This window comes from Xyrauchen texanus, chromosome 9, assembly GCF_025860055.1.
Source record: "Xyrauchen texanus isolate HMW12.3.18 chromosome 9, RBS_HiC_50CHRs, whole genome shotgun sequence".
Classification (NCBI taxonomy): domain Eukaryota; kingdom Metazoa; phylum Chordata; class Actinopteri; order Cypriniformes; family Catostomidae; genus Xyrauchen; species Xyrauchen texanus.
The window spans coordinates 27,079,209-27,100,706 of NC_068284.1; the positions used below are offsets into that span (position 1 = coordinate 27,079,209).

At 40.6% G+C, this 21,498-nt stretch overlaps 1 protein-coding gene across 1 annotated transcript in view; it reads left to right on the top strand.

Moving 5' to 3' along the window:
• Positions 1-15,596, top strand: part of LOC127649039 (cadherin-18-like) — a 113,383-nt gene extending 97,787 nt beyond the window's left edge. Inside the window, exons 11-12 of the mRNA XM_052133925.1 lie at positions 9,606-9,857; positions 14,843-15,596. Of these exons, the coding sequence (XP_051989885.1) occupies positions 9,606-9,857; positions 14,843-15,348 (758 nt within the window). The 3' untranslated portion in view covers positions 15,349-15,596. The remainder of the gene's footprint in view (positions 1-9,605; positions 9,858-14,842) is intronic.
• Positions 15,597-21,498: the final 5,902 nt, after the last annotated feature.

Consider the following 21,498-nt stretch of genomic DNA (forward strand, 5'->3'; position numbering starts at 1 on the left):
AAAGCAAGAAATTTGTCAGCTGTAAAATACTAAAACTTAACTAAAAATTACAAAAATAGATGGAAAACTAATGGAAACTATTACCAAGCGCACACTAAATGACTTGCAATCAGAGCCCTGCGACTCACTGTCTGTCGTGTTGGAGTGCACACTACACAGCTGATCGCAGACTGGGTATATCAACGTCCCCGACTGAGGCCCTGTGTACAAATGGCATTAAGATGTGTTTTGGGTGAACTGATCACAATTGTTAAAGCGAGACACTTCACAGTTATATATAGTCATCTCTTTTGACAATTTGTGTTCTTATTTTGAGGGGAGAGTCTCTGATTTCATGAGGACATACATAAAAAACTAAGTCTGTTTATTACTATATGTATATACAGTATGTATGTATGCATATAATATTTACATAATTTGGAATAATTTACTGCCACTTTTTTCTTTTCTTTCCTTCTGTAATCTGTAAAGTCATTTTAGTTCAGTAACTGTTGCTGAGCTTCTAATGTGCATGCTTTAAATATCCGACAAAGTTTAAAAAAAAATTATTAGGGAGATCTCTGCTGCTGTGGCACTAGGAGCACAATGTTTGAATGTGTTTGTATCGGACACATTTTAAAACCCTGTTACAGCTGTATTTGTGTAGCGTTGTTCCGTTTCGCCTAAAAAACACATCTTAAAATTACGATAAGGAAATTATTCACAAACTTATGCAATTTATATGTGATAACATTTCAACAACATAATACATAATGTACATAATTTATATAACAGATTGTATTAGATTTGCACTACGTGTGTGTATGTGGGTATGTATGAAGGTGAGTGTATGTGCGTATATGTATAATTATTTATTTTGTGTTCTTTTTTGTTTTTAATTACCTATGTCTTGCTGCTGTTTTTGGTATTGTTTGTATTGTTGTTGACTGGAAGCTCCTGTCACCTAGACAAATTCCTTGTATGTGTAAGCATACTTTGCAATAAAGCTGATTCTGAACAAACATAATGAATAGTGACCACAAAGTTCAGAGCAGTAGTGCTTTAGATCTTTATTTCAGTTTGTATCTTACAACACATGCCAAGGCCCCCTCAGGCTGTTCCATTCTTATAAAAAAATATCCCTGTGGATGGACTATTATTAATAGTTTTACACATTGGGGTTGGGTTACTCCTCAGAAACAGTCATTGTGATTTATTGTTAACAAAAGCTAAAAAGAAACCTAAACATTTTTGATAATTTAAATAAAAATAAAAAACAACAATTTATCAAACGAAAACTAATCTAAAATAAAAAATAGAATACATTTTTAGGAGAACAATTCCTTTAAAGAGTGCTCTGTTGCAACCAATTGCTTGCTGACTGTGTGGGTGTGTAGGACTGTCATCCTAGATCACAATGATGTTTCTTCAATTGTGCTTGTGGCAATGTACTGATTGTGCCAGTGTCCACATGACCACACTGCTTGACAGGGTGAGACAGGTGTGGTGATGGAAAAAATTTCCTTCTGAAGGTATTCTTATTCTCCCTCTGGGAAATGGCAGTAGGTTCAATGTAATAATATCTTGACTTTTATATTGTTTGACATAGTTCTTATTCTGAATCTGAATTTCTGTAGAATGGGTGATGAAACACATGAGCTCTGTTCCAAAACTTAGTGATCTGCCTATGGATGCAGCATTTTAAGGCATCATAGGCATGCTATTGACATGAAGGCTGTTCCAGAAGGTAGGCAACTTTGTTACATTTTTGGCCAAATTCTAAAGCAGCATCACATGTATAATTCACAGCGTAGGCTATTTTAAAATGTACTTTGTTAAGTTTGGTGGACAAATAAATGCAAGATTGCATATGAAGCGAGATCATTTTCTATTATAAATATGAACATGCTTATTATGTAGGCAGGAGGCTGCAACACAGCTTACTAGGATTTGGAAAGCCCCTGGTGTGCCCCAGTAAACAAAGATGGTGAAAGTAAAATTTGATGCTGTGCCATAGCTTTGGCAAGAGTTTAAATGTGTGTCTGTTATGCATGTGTAATAGCATATCTCATTTGAGATGTGGGACATAACATTGAGAGGGTACCTCCTGGGCCAATTCTCCTGCAAGTCATTTATCTCCACCATTTGAACACTCACAACAGCTAGAGCAATCAGGACTCATGCCAGAAATGCAGTATTGACAGTATTTGTTGTTGTTGCTATTTTCTATTTATTTATTTATTTTTTTTTTATTTATTGCTCAACACATCTCACAGGGAGGAAGAATAATTATCTGCAGTGCATACATGATTCGCTTGCTTGAATTTCCCATCCATTTATAATTTTAGATGCATTTTCCACTTAGCCCAGTGTCACTAATGATCATTCTACCTTCTGTCATTTTATTATAATTTTTTTTAAATGTATTGTTGGGACAAATTAAATAGCATCCACTTGCAGGCCATTTAATAAAACACCTACAGCATGAAATCAAACACAAACTCGGTAAACCTAAGGATCACCACATGAAGAGCTGATTTATGCATAAATATTTCTGAGATGCTAATTACAGTGGTGTTATCCATAGCCCTGGGTTTTTAAATTCTCCTCCTGAACAAGCTCTCTCTTAGTTCATTGAAGACCTCTATCAGAAGCATACCAGGGGTTAAAAATGCACATGCAAAATCAAATTAAAAAGTTTGTGCTTTAATGTATCCTATCAAGTAAAAATCATAACATTAAAACCCCTGCTCAACTATATATTTGCATCTTCAAGAACACATTTTTACTAAATTGTTAGCATTGAACGGGTTCAATCCCCCTTGCTGGAATACATAGAATTCTCCTTAAGAAAAAAAGTTAAATGCATGCCAATGGATGTATGAAATGAACTGGTCTCATTTGTTCAATTTTAACTAGTTATGTCATTGAATTGATTAACTTCACTTCAAAGCAGTGATGAATTCTGCATTTTCTGTGGCAGCTTGACTTTACCTAATCATGCTCTAACTACTACTGTTAACGTTACCTAGCAGGTAGTTATGTTAGATTGTGTCATAAAAAATAACTTTTAATGTGAATACTAGGATCAGCAGTGTCAGTCCCATGTTGTAAATGCCTCACAAATCCTTGTGATGACTTGGGCAATTTTAGAACTTTCAGACGCAAAATCAGTTTTTTAATAACTTATGGAAAAATGGTTAAAAATATTAATAATATTAATTTTCTGTCATGGAAACAATTAGATTTTTCAATGAAAAAGAACAGGCCCCCAAATATATATATATATATATATATATATATTTTTTTTTTTTTAATATGGTGTTCCCCCCAGGCACCCCTTCAATTTGTACACTGCTCCCTGTAATTTATAATGCATGCACAATATCTGCTGGTTCTGAATGCCTTAAATCCCTGGAGAAAAACAGCCAAAGGGAAACAGGGTTTGCCTTTGCAGCCCCAGTCCTTTCCACAAATCTCCCACAGGCTCAAGAGTCGAATGACACTTCCCTGTTCAACACACATCTGCAATGTGCAAAAGCTGCATGACTCTGCATACATTGAGGTGCTTAGAATTTGCCTGTGGGTGGGTTGGTGAGTATGTGAGAAATGAAGATAGAGACAGCTAGAGAGAGGGTGAAAAAGCCTGCACAAGCCTCTCAAAAATGAGAAAAGTTGGTGCACTGTGGGGAGTTAATAAAGCATGACGCTTTTGTCACTGTGTGGAGTTTACACACTTTAAGCAAACGAGTGCTCAAACACTTATTTTTCAGAGGTACAGCAGTATAGCATGCTGTCAAGTCAATAATGTCAAGTCATCATACACAAGTCAAGATGGGCCAGTGTGACTCTGAAAAAGAAATTAAACCTTAATGAAATTGATTGATTATGTCAGAATGCAATGTTTTTTTTGTTGTTGTTGTTTTTTAAAGTGTGGAGATAGATGAACATGTAGGTAAGGGATAATGTACAGTCAGACGTTTCAACCTGGCTTATTATGCGGTTTCTAACCAAATTAATAAATAAATTGACATAAGATATTGAATTGTGTTGAAATTAATTATTTATTTAAGTAAGAAAAAATTATTGCTGAACAACTGACATCTGACATGAGTTGCGTTGCTGTTTATTTTGTGAAAATGACCGTCTGACTCATCATTATCCAGCCTATTACAAGAATATTTTTCCAAATAAATAAATTGATAAATGGACATGAAACATTGACTTGAGCTGAAATTTGTTTATTAGCTTAATTGTAGAGATCGCAGTGATCTGAGAAGCATGGACGGGTAATGACTTGCAAAGGCCCCAGGACCAATTATCTCTAAGGGGCACCCTCCAAAAGTTGTTGACCTTTTTATTTCATGCCCAAAAGTTGGGTTTTCGAGTGGGGGGATTGCCAATCTGGATCGTGCAAACTTAAAGCCCAGGGCTCCCCCGGGCCGTCAAGGGGACTGGGCACTGGCCCCATTGGCACGGTCAGTAAACCATCCATGCTGAGAAGCAGGAAAGATTACTTTTAATTCCCAGATCACCGGTCTGATTTTTAATCAGGTGGTTGCTCAGAGATATCAGACCGCTAGATGTCGCCATTGGCCAGTCAGAATCGAGTCTTCCAGAGTACCGTGATATAATTACACTTAGGGTGGTTTGCACCAACCTGGATTCATTTTAAATTTAGATTAAATCAAGGTTTATCTGATATTTGTCTTGCACCACACTTTAAACCTTGTTTAAAAATAAAGAGGGTTACATTTTTACCATCGATGATCCTGATTTAAATTTCACGGTAAATCTGAATTCATTTTAATCCTGTTGCTCCAATACTTGAAACTCTTATTTAAATCTTATATAAGGATTAACTTTGAACTTGCAGCTGAGCTGGTTTAAATAATAAAAAAAAAAGATCTATTATTAAACGTGAATGACTAGGTAAAGAAACAACGAATGTTCTGTCAGCCCTCTGTGAGACGTTTATCATATTATTAATGTTAATTACGATCCGTAATCTTGGTTCATTGGTCGCGATACATGCTTTCAAATTCGGGGTGCGAGTATGGCGGCTCTTCTAATTTCCCCATCCTTTACATGCGGACAAGGGACAGAGACAGGTCTCTCAAAGACAAGCAAGAGTAGAGAGTGATTTGGTATTTAAGGAGAGCGGTAACAAGCAACATTTGAACGTTATTAGGGATGGACGATACCACTTTTTTCCTTTCGATCCAACACCAATAATTTCAAATCCAATATGATTTTGTTTTCGCAGGATAAAATGGGTAATTTAAAATATTATTTTGTCAGAATTAATAATGTTTTTTTTTGTTGTTTTTTTTTTTACATCTGTAGGCCTAAATAGAAAATGATTAAACTTCTCTTTTGTTTACCCTTACAAAAATTAACCATGGTTTCACTAAAGTAACTATAGTTTAACCATGATATTTAGATAAATCTTAGTTACCACACAATTAACAATGGTTACTACTACAATATTACTGTAGAAAAACCATGGTTTCAGCCAAAAAAAATAAATAATTTTTATAAAAAATTATGGTTATTACAATGTTACTTTAGTAAAACCATGGTTAGCTAATTATTTTACAACAATTACACACAATTATAAGAAATGTCACCTTTAGATACAGTATGTTGTTATTTTGGCATGAATTTACTCCAGAAGCAATGGTGTAGTAGTGTCTTAAGAAGTGGGCATACAGTGAATTTATGAAAGACCCCCCATAAACAACTAAACAAAAAACAAAAAACAAAAAAAAAACACATGCACCAGATCTCTTGACATTTATATAGAGTACATATGTAAAAAGTGTTGTAATTATAGTCCCACATAAATTTACAAATTGTACAGCAGTTTAAGTTTCTTGCTGGCATGGTGTTCAATACACTATTAAGAACGTCTAGGTTACAGATGTAACCTCGTTCCCTGATGGATGGAATGAAGAAGCGACACTAGGGGTCTCTCTCTTGAGTGACGAATATACCTCTGATCTATGAAAAAAGGCCAATGAGAAGTTGGCAGACAGAATTTGCATGTCCCGCTCCCGGAGATATGGGTATAAAGGCGGGGAAATACATCTGTTTCATTCAGGATTTTTCTGAGGAGCCGGAAAACAGTGGACACTGTACACTGCACAACAGTGGCTCAGCTCAGCGACATGGCCGGAAGGACACAACGTCTCGTTCCCTCCATCAGGGAATGGAGGTTACATCCATAACCTAGACATTCCCCGTCTGTCGCTCACTTCGACGTTGTGTCGAAGAAGCAAAACTTGGGGTCCAATTTAAATCGCCATGCACTGAGCCGTGTACATGTACTGCTGACACAGGAGCGGGCAGGTACTTGACGTGCCAAAATGACCAGCTGTATCAGACTGCACGTACCCTTCCCCAATGCCCCATAAAGTTGTCGGAATCCTTATAGTTACCCTAGACAGGGGAACAAGGTGACGCTTGCCAACCTGGGAATGGGTCGAGCCTAGCCGGGCCTCTTTCTCTCTATGTTTCTCGCATAGACATGTGGCGGGGGCGTACAGCGCCATGGCGATTTATGTATGCTACCGCGGTGGTGCTGTCTGATCTGATCAAGACGTGTTTGCCCTGAACCAGTGGGAGAAACCTACGCAGGGCAAAGAATACTGTCAACAACTCTATGTAGTTGATGTGCCAGCGCAGCGGGGCCCCTTTCCAACAGCCAGCGGCTGTGTGCCCGTTGCACACAGCGCCCCAACCCAATTTGTAGCCGTCGGTCGTGATCAAGACGCGTCGGGACACCTGCTGCAAGGGGACTCCTGCCCGCAAAAAGCAGAGGTCTGTCCAGGGTTTGAATGTTTGGCGGCAGGCGGGGGTGACCATCACACAGTGTGTGCCGCGGCGCCATGTTCATCTCGGGACTCGAGTATGGAGCCAGTGCTGAAGCGGTATCATATGCATCAACCCCAGCGGTGCGACCGCCGCGGAGGGCGCCATATGCCCCAGGAGCCTCCTGAGAGCATCCTGAAAAGGACGTTCAACGCCGCTGTGTATTGCTCTTTTAGAGGAAAATACTCTTTTAGAGAAAATCACTCTTTTAACAACACTCTAAACAACAGTTAGCGCTGTCGAAGCGCCCAGGGGTAAACTGCACAGAGAAGGAGAAAGCCGCAGTGAAGTGTGCCGCAGATCCAACAGCAGATCGCTCAGAGGTAGAGGAACAGGTTTGTGACTCGCAGCTCGCTGCATACACGACAATCGGCTCAGAAGAAAATTTCTGAATGAAACAGACGCATTTCCCTGCCTTTATTCGTATGTCGGGGCGGGGCATGCAAATTATGTCTGCCAACTTCTCATTGGCCTTTTTTCATAGATCAGAGGTATATTCGGCACTCAAGCGAGACCCCTAGTGTCGCTTCTTCGACACAACGTCGAAGTGAGTGACAGACTTGTGCAATAACCTGCAGTATGTGTTTTTGATTTTTGGGATATTCTCCCCAATTTAGCATGCCCAATTCCCAATGTGCTCTAGGTCCTCGTGGTGGCATAGTGACTCGCCTCAATCGGGGTGGCGGAGGATGACGCTATTCTCCTCGGCATTCACACACAACTCACCATGCGCCCTATCGAGAGCGAAAACCATATTATAGTGACCACGAGTAGGTTAACACAATGTGACTCTACCCACCCTAGCAACAAGGCCAATTGGTTGCTTAGGAAGCCTGACTGGAGTCACAATGTACATATGTTTATGTACTTTTATTAGTGCAAATTATGGTTACGGAAATATCCCGCCCCTTACTGAAATAACCTAATCGTAATTGCTCCCCTCCTTTCTACTCATTTCAGTTGGCAGCCAGGGCTGTTAATTTCTGTCCACAATAGTGGCGTTACGAGGGGAGGTGGCCAATCCGAGACCTGTGTGGTCCTTTTTTCTTAAATTAAGGTGCCATATTTTAAAGCTTGTGACACTTTTCACACTGTTTTAATATTTTCCTAACCTGCTTGATTGGCACTGTGTACTAACGATCTAACACCTGTGGTCAAAATCCATCATGGTGGACAAAATTGATCGCAGGTAAAGGTTTTAATCACAGGTTAAAAGTTTACACCGTGTTTAAAATTAAGAGGTTAGATCAACAAACCCTGGATTAGCTCTAAACTCTGCTTAATTTAATCCTTATATGTGCAAACCACCCACAGTCTCTTCATGTGTATGATTGGGTATGCACATTCCATTTACACTTGGCAACATAGTTGAGCAAAGTAAACAAATCTGAACTACTATATGCATGAACCATGCTATATGCAAATGTGACACTTAAAGGAATATTTGGGGTTCAATACAAGTTAAGGTAAATTGACAGCATTTGTGACATAGGCCTAATATTGATTACCACAAAAAATTATTTTGATTTGCCCCTCCTTTAATTTAAAATAAGCAAAAATCTGGGTTCCAGTGAGGCACTGACAATGGAAGTGAATGGGGACCAATCCGTAAACATTAAAATACTCACTGTTTGTAAGTATGGTCACAAGACGTAAACATTATGTTTGTTAATGTGATTTTTGTGTAATAAAATATTTTACTAACCTTTTCTGTGTAAAGTTATATCCAATTTTACAACTTTGTTGCCATGCCGATGTAATGTTAACAAACCCTAAAACCATAAAAAGACTGTAATGATGATGTAAACAACATTACAGCTCAAATAATACACGTTTTAACAGAAGAATTAATGTAAGTGTGTGACAAGGAGGACAGCTTGGCCAGGCCAAGGCACTGAGTTAATCAATCAGCTAGAGAGGGAGATAAAGAGGATACAGGGACACCAGTGTGAGAGAGAGAGTTGCACACAGATCGCAATCTGCGTTGGGCTGAAAAGTCAACGGAGTGAGCTTTGCAACTGTGTGCGTGTCTGCTGGCAAGAGCCCACTGTGTATGTTGTGTCTACGTGAACTGTATGTAAGTAAAGTCTACGAGATCTGCCCAGCTGCCTCCTACTTCCTCCTTGATAAGGAAGGCAGTGAGATCGGCAACAAAGTGCAAAATTATAAGCTTCACATTTTTACCTTAAACTCAAAAATTGACCCCATTAACTTGTTTTGAAAGTGCTTCACTTTTTTTTTTTTTTTTTTTTAAGAATACGAGGAACAAGTCATAATACATTTTTGTGGTAACCAACATTATGCCACAAATGCTGTCGATTAAGCTGAACTTGTACTGAACCCAGAATATTCCTTTAAGTTCACTTCAGCGATAATGCTGATGCTGGGCAGTGAAATATGTCTGCATTTAATGTGGCTATTAAAATCTATAAACAAGAGGTGGCAAAAATTGCTTTGATGACAGCTCTAAAGGCAACAGCAGTTATGTATCGCATTCACATAAATTCTAAATAATTTTGGTAAAGTGTGGAGGTACATCTACACATAGCTGTTCTCATTTTAACTGTGAACTAAATCCAAAACTAGAGCAAGCAGCTTGAAAATGAAGAAACAAAGTGATGCAAACAAAAATATGTTCTCCATTCTCAGAAGCAACTGCCAAGGATGGGAAGCAATTTTTTTTGTTTGCCTTGTGTTGCATAGCATCCTCATGCATGCAGCCAGCGAGAATAAACCTCTAATTTCTTTGACAGATAGCAGCGCGAGCGTGTTGGTGCGCAGAAAAGGCTTCAGCCAGGCAGAACAGGAGCTGTACCAACTGCCCGTGGTTGTGTGGGATGGAGGAGAGCCTGTCCTCAGTAGCACTATCACAATTACGCTGAGGGTATGTCCATGCCAGAGCGGGGCCAGATTGCCTGTGTGCAGGGCTCAACCCTTCCTCTCCTCAGCAGGACTCAGCACTGGAGCCCTCATTGCCATCCTGCTCTGTGTGCTCATCCTCTTGGGTAAGATTGGAAACACATTGGCCATGAAAATAGGCTATTTCTATCTTTCATGTGCTTATGTGCAGTCAGGGGAAAAACATTGATAAATTGGGGTTCAAAAGTCTAGTCAAAATGCTCCTATTTTGCATTTTCCAGTTTTTGCATTTTTTTTTTTTTATCACAAATGATATTATCAGTGAAAATTTTTATATAATCATAATTTCTTAGTTTTTAGTATGTCCTCATTTTACTTTAAAGACAGCATGCACTCGAGCTGACATGGACTCCACAAGTTTGTGCAAAACCTGATGATCAAAGTTATCCCAGCATGACAGTGTTGTAGTCAAGACCACCTAAACCGAGACCAAGCCATGGCCAAGACCAGAGTGTATCGAGACCGAGATAAGACCAAGATTTTGAGGGGTCAAGACCGAGTCAAGACCAAGACCAAGACAGGGCGAGACCGAGTCAAGACTAAGACCAAGGCAGGGCGAGACCGGGTCAAGACAAACCAGTGCGAGTTTACCTGAAAGATCCAAATTTACCTGAAAGATCCACGTTCCTATAAAAACACCCACAAAAAGCATTCACATCTTTTATTGCCACACACACATACATACAAATATGTATATATATATATATATATATATATATATATATATATATATATATATATATTGTTGTTGTTGTTATTTTGAACCAACAAGTGTGTGCAGTTTTGCTAACCACATAGAAAATAGAACAAAGAATGCCAAACATCCAACATATAAAATGCAGGAAAGCTGTAAATGAGTTTAAAAAATGATGACATAATATGCAAAACCTGAACAATTGCTGTGGCAAAACACTCAATATTTCAGTTTCAGCCCTACTTGAGGAGCTCCACGTGTCTGCTCCAAACACCATTCAAATTCACTGACACTTACTTAAAAATGACATTGAGATTGCAAATGTTGTGTAACTAGCTTTGCTAGCATCACTTCCACTTAGATTACCTTTTTTATGTTTTCTTTCTAAATGCCGGTAAATGTTTGATGTGGTCCCAGCCATCTCGGTGAGCATCTCATTGCAGAATTTACACACTGCTGTGTTTTCTTTTGGATGCAACTGTAAATTCTTTGTGGTTCAGGTAACCAAATTTAATTAATCACTGATTTTGCTGACAACTTCCAGGCAGATAGCCGCTGCTTCACCTATCTCCCTCATTCACTTTTGGGGTGCGGGGAGGGGTGATGGGTAATTTCAAATAAAAATGAGTGAAGTTATTGGTTGCATTTGAAGCGTGACGTTTTACATCCAATCACAGTAATGATATTAGCAAATAAATTAAACAATGCACATACAATTTAGTGATATTCCCGCAGTTGTGGTCTTGACCGGTCTTGAAATAAAATCCTGAGTCCTCTTTGTCTGAGACCGAGACAAGATGCTGTAAAATCCCAGTAAAATGCTGTAGATTCTAAGACGAGACCTTCAAAAAGTGGTACAGAGTCCGGTCTAGAGTACTACAACACTACAGCATGATTTGAGAATGTTCCAAAGAGCATCTTGTCTTTGTATACAAAGAAGTTAACGGTCTATGTCACAAATGTGCTTATTTGATTTGTGGGCTAAATGTATAGAATCTTTTATACCATAACATGTATTTGTTGTAAATCTTTTAAAATCCAAAAAAGAAAAAAGTTTAAATGAACAAATTTTCAAACTCCTTAAAGGACTTACTGTAAAGGCAGCATAAAGGTAATCCATAAAACTCCAGTGGCTTAATCCATGATTTCTGAAGCAATCCAATCAGATTTGGGTGAGACCAAAATATACAGTGCATCCGGAAAGTATTCACAGCGCTTCACTTTTTCCAAATGTTACAGCCTTATTCTAAAATGGATTAAATTCATTATTTTCCTTAAAATCCTACAAACAATAACACATAATGACAACTTGAAAGAAGTTTGTTTGAAATCTTTGCAAATTTATGAAAAAAAATCACATGTACATAAGTATTCACAGCCTTTGCCATGACACTCAAAATTGAGATCAGGTGCATCCTGTTTCCACTGATCATCCTTGAGATGTTTCTACAACTTGATTGGAGTCCACCTGTGGTAAATTCAGTTGATTGGACATGATTTGGAAAGGCACACACCTGTCTATATAAGATCCTATAGTTAACAGTGCATGTCAGAGCACAAACCGAGCCATGAAGTCCAAGTAATTGTCTGTAGACCTCCAAGACTATTACAGGATTGTATCGAAGCTCAGATCTGGGGAAGGGTACAGAAAAATGTCTGCAGCGTTGAAGGTCCCAATGAGCACAGTGGCCTCCATCATCCGTAAAAGGAAGAAGTTTGGAACCACCGGGACTCTTCCTAGAGCTGGCCACCCGGCCAAACTGAGCGATCGGGGGAGAAGGGCCTTAGTCAGGGAGGTGAGCAAGAAACTGATGGTCACTCTGACAGAGCTCCAGCATTTCTTTGTGGAGAGAGGAGAAACTTCCAGAAGAACAACCATCTCTTCAGTACTCCACCAATCAGGCCTGTATGGTAGAGTGGCCAGACGGAAGTCACTCCTCAGTAAAAGGCACATGACAGCCTGCCTGGAGTTTGCCAAAAGGCACCTGAAGGACTCTCAGACCATGAGAAACAAAATTATCTGGTCTGATGAAACAAATATTGATCTCTTTGGCCTGAATGGCAAGCGTCATATGTCTGGAGTAAACCTCATCACCTGGCCAATATCATCCCTACAGTGAAGCATGGTGGTGGCAGCGTCATGCTGTGGGGATATTTTTCAGTGGCAGGAACTGGGAGACAAGTCAGGATCGAGGGAAAGATGAATTCAGCAATATACAGAGACATTCTTGATGAAAACCTGCTCCATAGCGCTCTGGACCTCAGAGTGGTGCGAATGTTCATCTTCCAACAGGACAATGACCCTAAGCATACAGCCAAGATAACAAAGGAGTGGCTACGGGTCAACTCTGTGAATGTCCTTGATTGGCCCAGCCAGATCCCAGACTTGAACCTGATTGAACATCTCTGGAGTGATCTGAAAATGGCTGTGCACCGATGCTCCCGATCCAACCTGATGGAGCTTGAGAGGTCCTGCAAAGAAGAATGGGAGAAACTACCCAAAAATAGGTGTGCCAAGCTTGTAGCATCATGCACAAAAAGACTTGAGGCTGTAATTGGTGCCAAAGGTGCTTCAACAAAGTATTGAGCAAAGGCTGTGAATACTTATGTACATGTGATTGTTTTTTTTTATTTTTTATTTTTATAACATTTGCAAAGATTTCAAACAAACTTCTTAAACACTGTCATTATGGGGTATTGTTTGTAGAATTTTGAGGAAAATAATGAATTTAATCAATTTTGGAATAAGGCTGTAACATAACAAAATATGAAAAAAGTGAAGTGCTGTGAATACTTTCCGGATGCACTGTAACTCTTTCTTAACTTTACATCTTGCCATTGCATTCTCAAGGAATGCTCATGATTTCAAGCTCGATTACACTTCCTAGCACTTGACGCATGTGCAGAGTGCTAGATGGCACTATAGGAAGTGTAATTGAGCTTGAAATCATGATCGTTAAGGAGACTGCACTGATTTATAGTAAAAAATGCATTATATTTTGGTTTGTTCTCTCCCAAAACCAATTGGATTGCTTCAGAAGATGAAACTACCGGAGTCTTATGGATTACCTTTATGCTGCCTTTATGTCCTTTTTGGATCTTAAAAATTTGATTATTAGTTGTATTGTATGGACAAACAGACATCATAACTCCATTAAAACATCTACATTTGTGTTCCGTGGAAAAAAAGTCATACCAGTTTGATTCAACAGAAGTGTTAGTGAAGGAGGAGTGATGTATAATTTTTGGGTGAATTATTTATTTAAGAGACACCACCATTTATAGCAAAACATCATTGTTTTCACATCAGTGAATAAATTATTATTTATCCAGACAAAGCTTTGCACCATAACAGTATAAGGATGGGCAAGGAGGAGGCGGGAACCGGCTGAACAGTAAAAATAAATTTTATTGGTAAACCTACAATAAAACCAACATAAACAAATGTGCAGCGTGGCCGTGTGTCTCTATCTCCGAACTGGCATCTCCAGCCACCCCTTTATTTCACTCTCCCGCTGATCAGCTGATTCAGCGCCAGCCGTGCTCCATCACGGTCCAGCCACGCCCTCCTTTTCCTCTGTCACTCCTGGCCCACCCGATAAGTAACCCCCCTGACTAACCCCTGCCTTAACAGATACACTGCCCTTCCGGCCGTTCTGTCAGCCGGTGGCCCACCCCGCCTCCTGTGATCCTGGGTGGAGAGACGAGAGGAGGCATGGTGAGAGGCGAGCAGAGAGAGAGAAGAGAGAGAAGAACTTTCTCGCCAGCTCCCGGACATGCTGTTGCCCAGTCCTCAACTGCTCCTCCGCCCTCTGGCGGACGCCAGCTCACACCTCCCCTTCTCGGCAGACGGTTGCGGTTTCTCCGGCTCTCGGCAGCCAGCAGCGACCCCTCCGTCCCCAGGCAGACAGCCACGGCTGCTCCCCTGGTGGATGGCAGTGGCAAGGACTCCGCAATAGCACATCCCTCATCCCTCCTGGGTTTCGGCACAACTGTAACAGTAAAAGGACAGGCAAGGAGTAGGTGGGAATCGGCTGAACAGTAAATCTAAACTTTAATGGTTTAACAATAACTTAAAACCAACATAAACAAACATACGTCTGCGTGCATCTCTCTCTCCAAACCGGTATCTCCGGCCGTCCCTTTATCGCGCTCTCCCGCTAATCAGCTGATTCAGCGCAGGCCGTGCCCCATCACAGCCTGGCCACACCCTCCTCGTAACAGCCCCCTTTTGAAATGTCATCAGGGAGACTGTACATTTTGCACAAATGTTTTGCACGCCTGTACACTGCAAACTCAGAAATGATAACAGTAAAGCTAATTCAAATCACCATTAACAAGGATGAAAAAATTGAGCTTGTGTCTTCTCCCTTGTAGCCATCGTGGTTCTGTTTGTCACTCTGCGAAGTAAGAAGAGCAAGAAGGAGCCTCTTATCATTTCGGCGGAGGATATTAGGGAGAACGTAGTGACGTACGATGATGAGGGAGGAGGCGAGGAAGATACGGAGGCCTTTGACATAGCAGCACTAAGGAACCCTGCTGTGGCGGAGGAGATGAGGTTGAGAAAGGACCTTCAGTTGGAGGTATGGAGAGCAATGGAGACAGAGGCTCTTACACCTTCTTTGACCTTACCAGATGAGGACATCAATGAGGTGATTAAACGGAAGTTGGATAAGGCCAACGGGGATATGAAATGGCCTCCATATGATTCTCTTCAGACGTATGCTTACGAGGGCCGTGGTTCGCCATCTGGTTCCATCAGTTCTCTGGATCTGCCTGAGCCTCAGTCAGACCTGGACCTCAGTGAGGTTGACAACTGGGGTCCTGAGGTACAAATACTCTCCAGACTCTTTCAAGAGAAAGGCAACCAGCACACACCATAATGGCTGTGCATGTTTTGTAAAACCAGAAGATGTTCGTTGTATTCCTGATGTCTGGTCAAATGGGACAGCAGAAAAAAAAAATTTGTCATCCAGTTTTGCTGTGGGATTATTTGACTGTTGTTTTTCACTGGCCTCTACAAGTGGAGAAATTACGTTTTTGAAGATAAAGTTTAAAATCGAGAAAAAAATTTGAACTCATAAAGGAAGCTATTTTCCCTGGTGTATATTTTCTATTGCTTAATAAAATTCATGGCTACAGATAAGTAAAATGTACCTCTGTTGCATATTTGTCTTTTTTTCAGTGTGCTAATATAGCAGAAACGATCCAAAATACACTCCACTTCAATTTACCATCTGTTTTATGGTGAAATGTTTCATACAAAACAGATTATTTTCATTTCAGATTTATTATTAAACAGTACAAATTTGATTTATGTTTCTGCAGCTTGTAGTTTTTAAGTTACCATTCTTACCCATTATGAAGAACCTTCTTTACTTGATCAACATTCAAAATAGAATGTACAACATTCAGTAAAATCAAGTCTGTCAAAACCAAGAACTACCTTATTATAAATCTCCTGAGCACCGAGAGTTTTAATTGGATAGCAACAGCATTCTGTGAAAGATAATTGGATTCAAATGCTTGAGTGGGCAGCTTTTATTACTTTCCTAGGACTTATAAATCAACTGTGTGTTGCAATCCAGTCCTGATCAATTCCCACGAGCCTTAAAACATGCAGATAAAGAGCCAAAAGACCGCTTTAATACCCACCGTAATGATGATGATGACTTCAAACCTTCCACACGCAGATTTATCTGATCTAAACGTGCTCAGCTGTCAGAAGTAGTGTTGAATTATTTTTGAGGACCACTTTTTGAAAGCTGAGGGAGTTTTAAATGTGGGTTATTTTTCTCTGACAGCAGCATTATCTAATTAGCAAGCCTAGTACAAAAATATAACTACTGACAGATAAATCAGTGATTTTAAAAAGAAAATTAAATTGGTTAAAATAAACACAAGGTATCCCTGTTTTTGGCAGGCTAATTCATTTTACTTCCAAAAAATGAATGTAATTAGTTGTAGATGAGTGCCTTTGAAAATTGTGATTTGTATTTAGGAGCAAGATAAGGCCTTGTTTCATAACCATCTTTAGCACAAAATGTCATTTTGCAAGGAATATTAGATGATAATGGTCATATCCTGAATAATACGTTGCCTCATGATTGTTCTTTAGACAGGGTGTATTAAATTACAATAAGCTTTTCCTCTAGGCCTTCTATAGAAATCGGTACGTTTATGACTTTGGTACAGCCAGTAAATATAGAGGCATGTGTAGATCCAATTGATTTTATTTTGACTGGTATTTAAGACCATAACAGTGACAAACATAATTGTTATGATAATATCATTTGCACTCTGTAATCAGGCCATTGCCTGAACATGATCAAATAACATCAATGCTACTGAAAGCTGTACAGCTGTGGCCAAAAATATTGTCAGTGACATAAATGTAGTGTTTCACAAATTTTTCTGCTTCAGTTTTTGTGGTGTTGATTCAGATTGTTTCTAGATTATTGTGCAGAGTGATCAGATTCATTTTAAATAATTGCAAAAATCTTCATTGGCCAAAAAAATTAAACTCACAAAAATGTCTAGGTTACTATAGTAACCCCCATTCCCTGATGGAGGGAACGAGACGTTGTGTTGATTGTGGTCACACTAGGGGCTTCTTTCGAGAGCCTTGGTTACCTCTGAATTTGAGAAAAGGCTAATGAAAAATATGCGTGTTCCGCCCACGGATGGGTATAAAGGTGAAGAATTGTGCATCTGTTCAGTCAGGTTCTGCACTGAGGAGTCGAGAATAAGGTTCGGCCATTACAGTGGCTTGGTACAGTGTTGTGGCAAGAGGGTCACAATGTCTCGTTCCATCCATCAGGGAACGGGGGTTACAATAGTAACCTAGATGTTCCCCGTCTGTCACTCACTTGACGTTGTGTTGATTGTAGTGACACCAGGGGTCCCATTAAATAATGCCACTCACACTGAACCATGTTATGTGATCTGCTGATGCCGGCTTAAGCAAGCTGTTGGTGCCAAAGGAGCATCAGACTGCAAGTAAAATTCCCCATCGCCCCACTAAGGCCTCATATTATTTTTATTAGGTTCCCGGCGTCCGATCAAGCATTTTCCTTGAGGGGTGGGAACAAGCGATGTGACAAGCATGGGAGCAGGCCTTTTCTCTCTGTATGTTTCTCCTCATAGAGTGTTAGATTCTGCTGGTGCCATCTAGCTATAACACGCATCGGGGAAAGTGTTTGTTACCAGTCCTATTCCTTCAGGGGGAAAAGACCGGAGACCACATACCATGTGTTACGCCACACAATGGGAGTGGCACGGTGGTAGGTCCTGCCTAATGAGGGAGGGGCTCTACAAACACTGCGACCGCGGCAGCAGGGACTGCCCAAAGGAGAAGCGGGTCCACCTGACAGGGGGACCGCATCACAGAAAATACATTCCAGGGGGTTACCATGATAACCAGCACCTCTGGAGCACTTATTCCAGTACAGAGTAATTAGAACCTGTAGTGGGTCTGGTCAGGAATTCCTCTGCTGAATTTGCGAGCCAGAGGGCTGGGGAGGAAGAACATCAGCCCTCTGGAGCGCAAGTTTGTGGGCTCAACTGGGAGTAAAAGCGCACGTGTTTGCCTCAGTGGTGGGGAAAGGCACTAGTGCAAGAGGTATACCCGGTCAGTTGTTCTGTGTTACTGAGTTCTATATGCTCGGTCCTGACAAATCACAGGATGAAACTGACTAAACCCGTAGATTGTAGAATCTCGCAAAGGTATTTGGTGTTGCCCAGCCTGCTGCTCTGCAGATGTCTGCTAAGGAGGTAACATTGGCCATTGCCCACGAGGATGTCACACTCCTTGTAGAATGTGCTCGAACCCTCATGGGGGCAGGCATGGCCTGGGTCCGATAGGCCAATGCGATGGCGTTGACTACCTAGTGGGCAAGCCTCTGTTTGGATACAGCGTTCCCTTTCCACTGTCCACCAAAGCAAACAAAGAGCTGCTCAGAGAGTCTAAAGTGCTGTGTGCAGTCCAAATAGGTACGCAAAGCATGTACCGGACACAGCAACGATAAGGCTGGGTCTGCCTCCTCCCATGGCAGTGCATGCAGGTTCACTACCTGGTCACTGAAAGGGGTCATAGGAACCTTGAGCACATAGCTCGGTCGAGGTCTTAGGATGACAGGAGCATCAGCTGGACCGAACTCTAGGCAAGTGTCACTGACAGAGAATGCTTGCAGGTCTTCAACTCTCTTGATGGAAGCAAGCACAATAAGGAGAACCGTTTTCTGGAAGAGAGCACTTTGCTAGACTGACTCTTGCGGCTTGAAGGGGGCTCTCTGAAGGCCCATAAGGACCACGGAGAGATCCTATGAGGGGAAAAGGCATGGCCTGGGAGGATTCAACCTCCGGGCGCCTCTTAGAAACCTGATAATCAAGTCCTGCTTCCCTAGGGACTTACCATCCACTGCATCGTGGTGGGCCTCTGTAGCGGCTACATACACATTTAAGGTGCTTTTCCTGTAGGAATGAGAGCACTGACCTGACTGCGGACCTCTAAGGGTCTTCAGATCGGAAAGAACACCACTTAAGGGCGTAAAGCTGCCTGGTAGAGGGAGCTCTGGCTTGGTTGATCGTGTCTAAGTGAGTGAGCTAAGATCAGACTGAAATTCTGCAGGAAGTACAAGGATTTGACATCAGAAGACTGGTGCAAAGTTATTTTCTCTGATAAGGCCCCCTTCTGACTGTTTGGGACATCTGGAAAATCAATAGTCCAAAGAAGAAAAGGTGAATGCTACCATGAGTCCTGTGTCCTGCCAAAAGTGATGCATCCTGAGACTATCCATGTGTGGCATTGCTTTTCCTCCAAGGGAGTGTGCTCTCTCACAAATCTGCCCAAAAAGTCTGCCATGAATAAAGATTGGTATCACAACATCCTGCAAGAGCAACTTCTCCCAACTATCCAGGAGCAATTTGATGATGATCCTTGCATTTCTCAAGATCATTATATAGAAATTTTGGATCTGTGGCCAGGCAACTCCCCCTTAATCCCGTAGAGAACCTGTGGTCTATCCTCAAAAGGTGAGTGGACAAGCAGAAGCCCACAAATTGTGATCAAATCTGAGCACTAATAAGTGAAGAATGGATCAGTCAGGATTTGGCACAGAAGCTGATATCCAGCATGCCAGAGCGAATTGCAGAGGTTATGAAGAAGAAGGGTCAACACTATAAATAAATATAAATTGAGTGTTTTTGCCAATACAAGCCTTTAAAACTTATTAAATGCTTATCATTGTTTTCCATTATACCATAGAAACATGTGAAAGAATAATCTACAAATACTGAAGTAGCAAACTTTGCAAAACACAACATTTATGTCACTGCAAATACTTTTGGCCACGGCTGTATATTGTAACATATTGATACCTTTAAAGTACAAATGGAAACTGTTTTTTTTTTTTTTAAACAGTACAGTATAGCAATATTTAAGGATTTAAACAAGGAAGACTCCATCTCAAGCGTTTATTGGTTGCTTATGTTCATAAATACTGTATCTCATAAAGAAAGACACTTCAGGCTAAAATTATGTTTTTCATTTACAAATATGTTTTCCCTTAGAATAAATATGCTGATATATTATGCATACATGAACAATGCTTTACACAAAGGTTCTTAATTATGTTTTGAAGGACATTACAGAATTATATTGTTTAGATAGATTTTATGTCTTGATTTGTTATAAAATACATATGGTCAAGGATGGGTAGGCCTATTCTCAAAATGGGCACACATGTGTATTCTCAGTCTATGCATATAGTCTAATTTGCATATGTTTTTTTGTACAGCTTGCCTTGCAGCTATTACTAAAAATATTTCAATAATGAGGGTAATAATTTGAGAATATGAGCCTTGATGTACCCATTCCTTCTACAAATCCTCCTTTACATACTCAATATACAGTGCATCCAGAAAATATTCACAGCGCTACACTTTTTCTACATTTTGTTATGTTACTGCCTTATTCCAAAATTGATTAAATTCTTTATTTTCCTCAAAATTCTACAAACAATACTCCATAATGACAATGTGAAAGAAGTTTGTTTGAAATCTTTGTAAATGTATTAAAATAAAAAATAAATCACTTGTACACAAGTATTCAAAGCCTTTGCTAAATACTTTTTTGAAGCACCTTTGGAACCAATTACAGCCTCAAGTCTTTTTGTGTATGATGCTACAAGCTTGGCACACCTATTTTTGGGCAGTTTCTCACATTCTTCTTTGCAGGACCTCTCAAGCTCCATCAGGTTGGATGGGGAGCGTCAGTGCACAGCCATTTTCAGTTCCCTTTACAAAAAGCTTCACTAGGATGCTGCGCTGAGAAAAGCGCTTTGGGAACAATCCTACATTGTGACCAGCTGTGAATATGTGTGTAACACCAGCTGATCCTTCTCGTAAGCCTGAAGAGTGCCTCGGTGCCTCTTCATTTCACGAGGGGGGCGCTGAACCTCTGTACATCCGACGCATAATAATAAAGTGGCTGAGTAATTACTCAAGGTGGTTACTTGGGCTATGGCCAGACTACAGCTAGACTGGCCACGCAAACAAGAGACCCCCCCTAAATGCTCCAAACTATAAGACAGATTTCTGTATGGTGGCAAAAAAAAAATTAAAAAACTATATTACACTATATTAGTCCCTTCCTTTCTTTGATGACCTCCATGATGAGCTTTCTCATTCATGGAGGAATCTTTTTACATCCTGTGTCTTCTTGCCCTTGATGTCAATATAGTCGACTATCATGGGTGCTGAGACACGGGGGTATTTAATGATGCCGCCGGTCGAAGGGACGCTTGCGGACTATCTCTCGCCAGGCTCGGCATCGTCATTTAAAAAGCCCTCTCTCCCCACAAAGCCTTGCCGGATGACCTCCACTTTAGTGGGGAGGGCTTATCAAGCAGCAGGTCAGGCTGGTGCTGCTCTGCACACAATGGCTGTATTACAGGCTCACCAGGCTGACCTGCTGGACGACCTGAGTGTGGGTGCTGCGCTCGACGAGCAAGTTTTTTCTGAGCTTTGTCGAG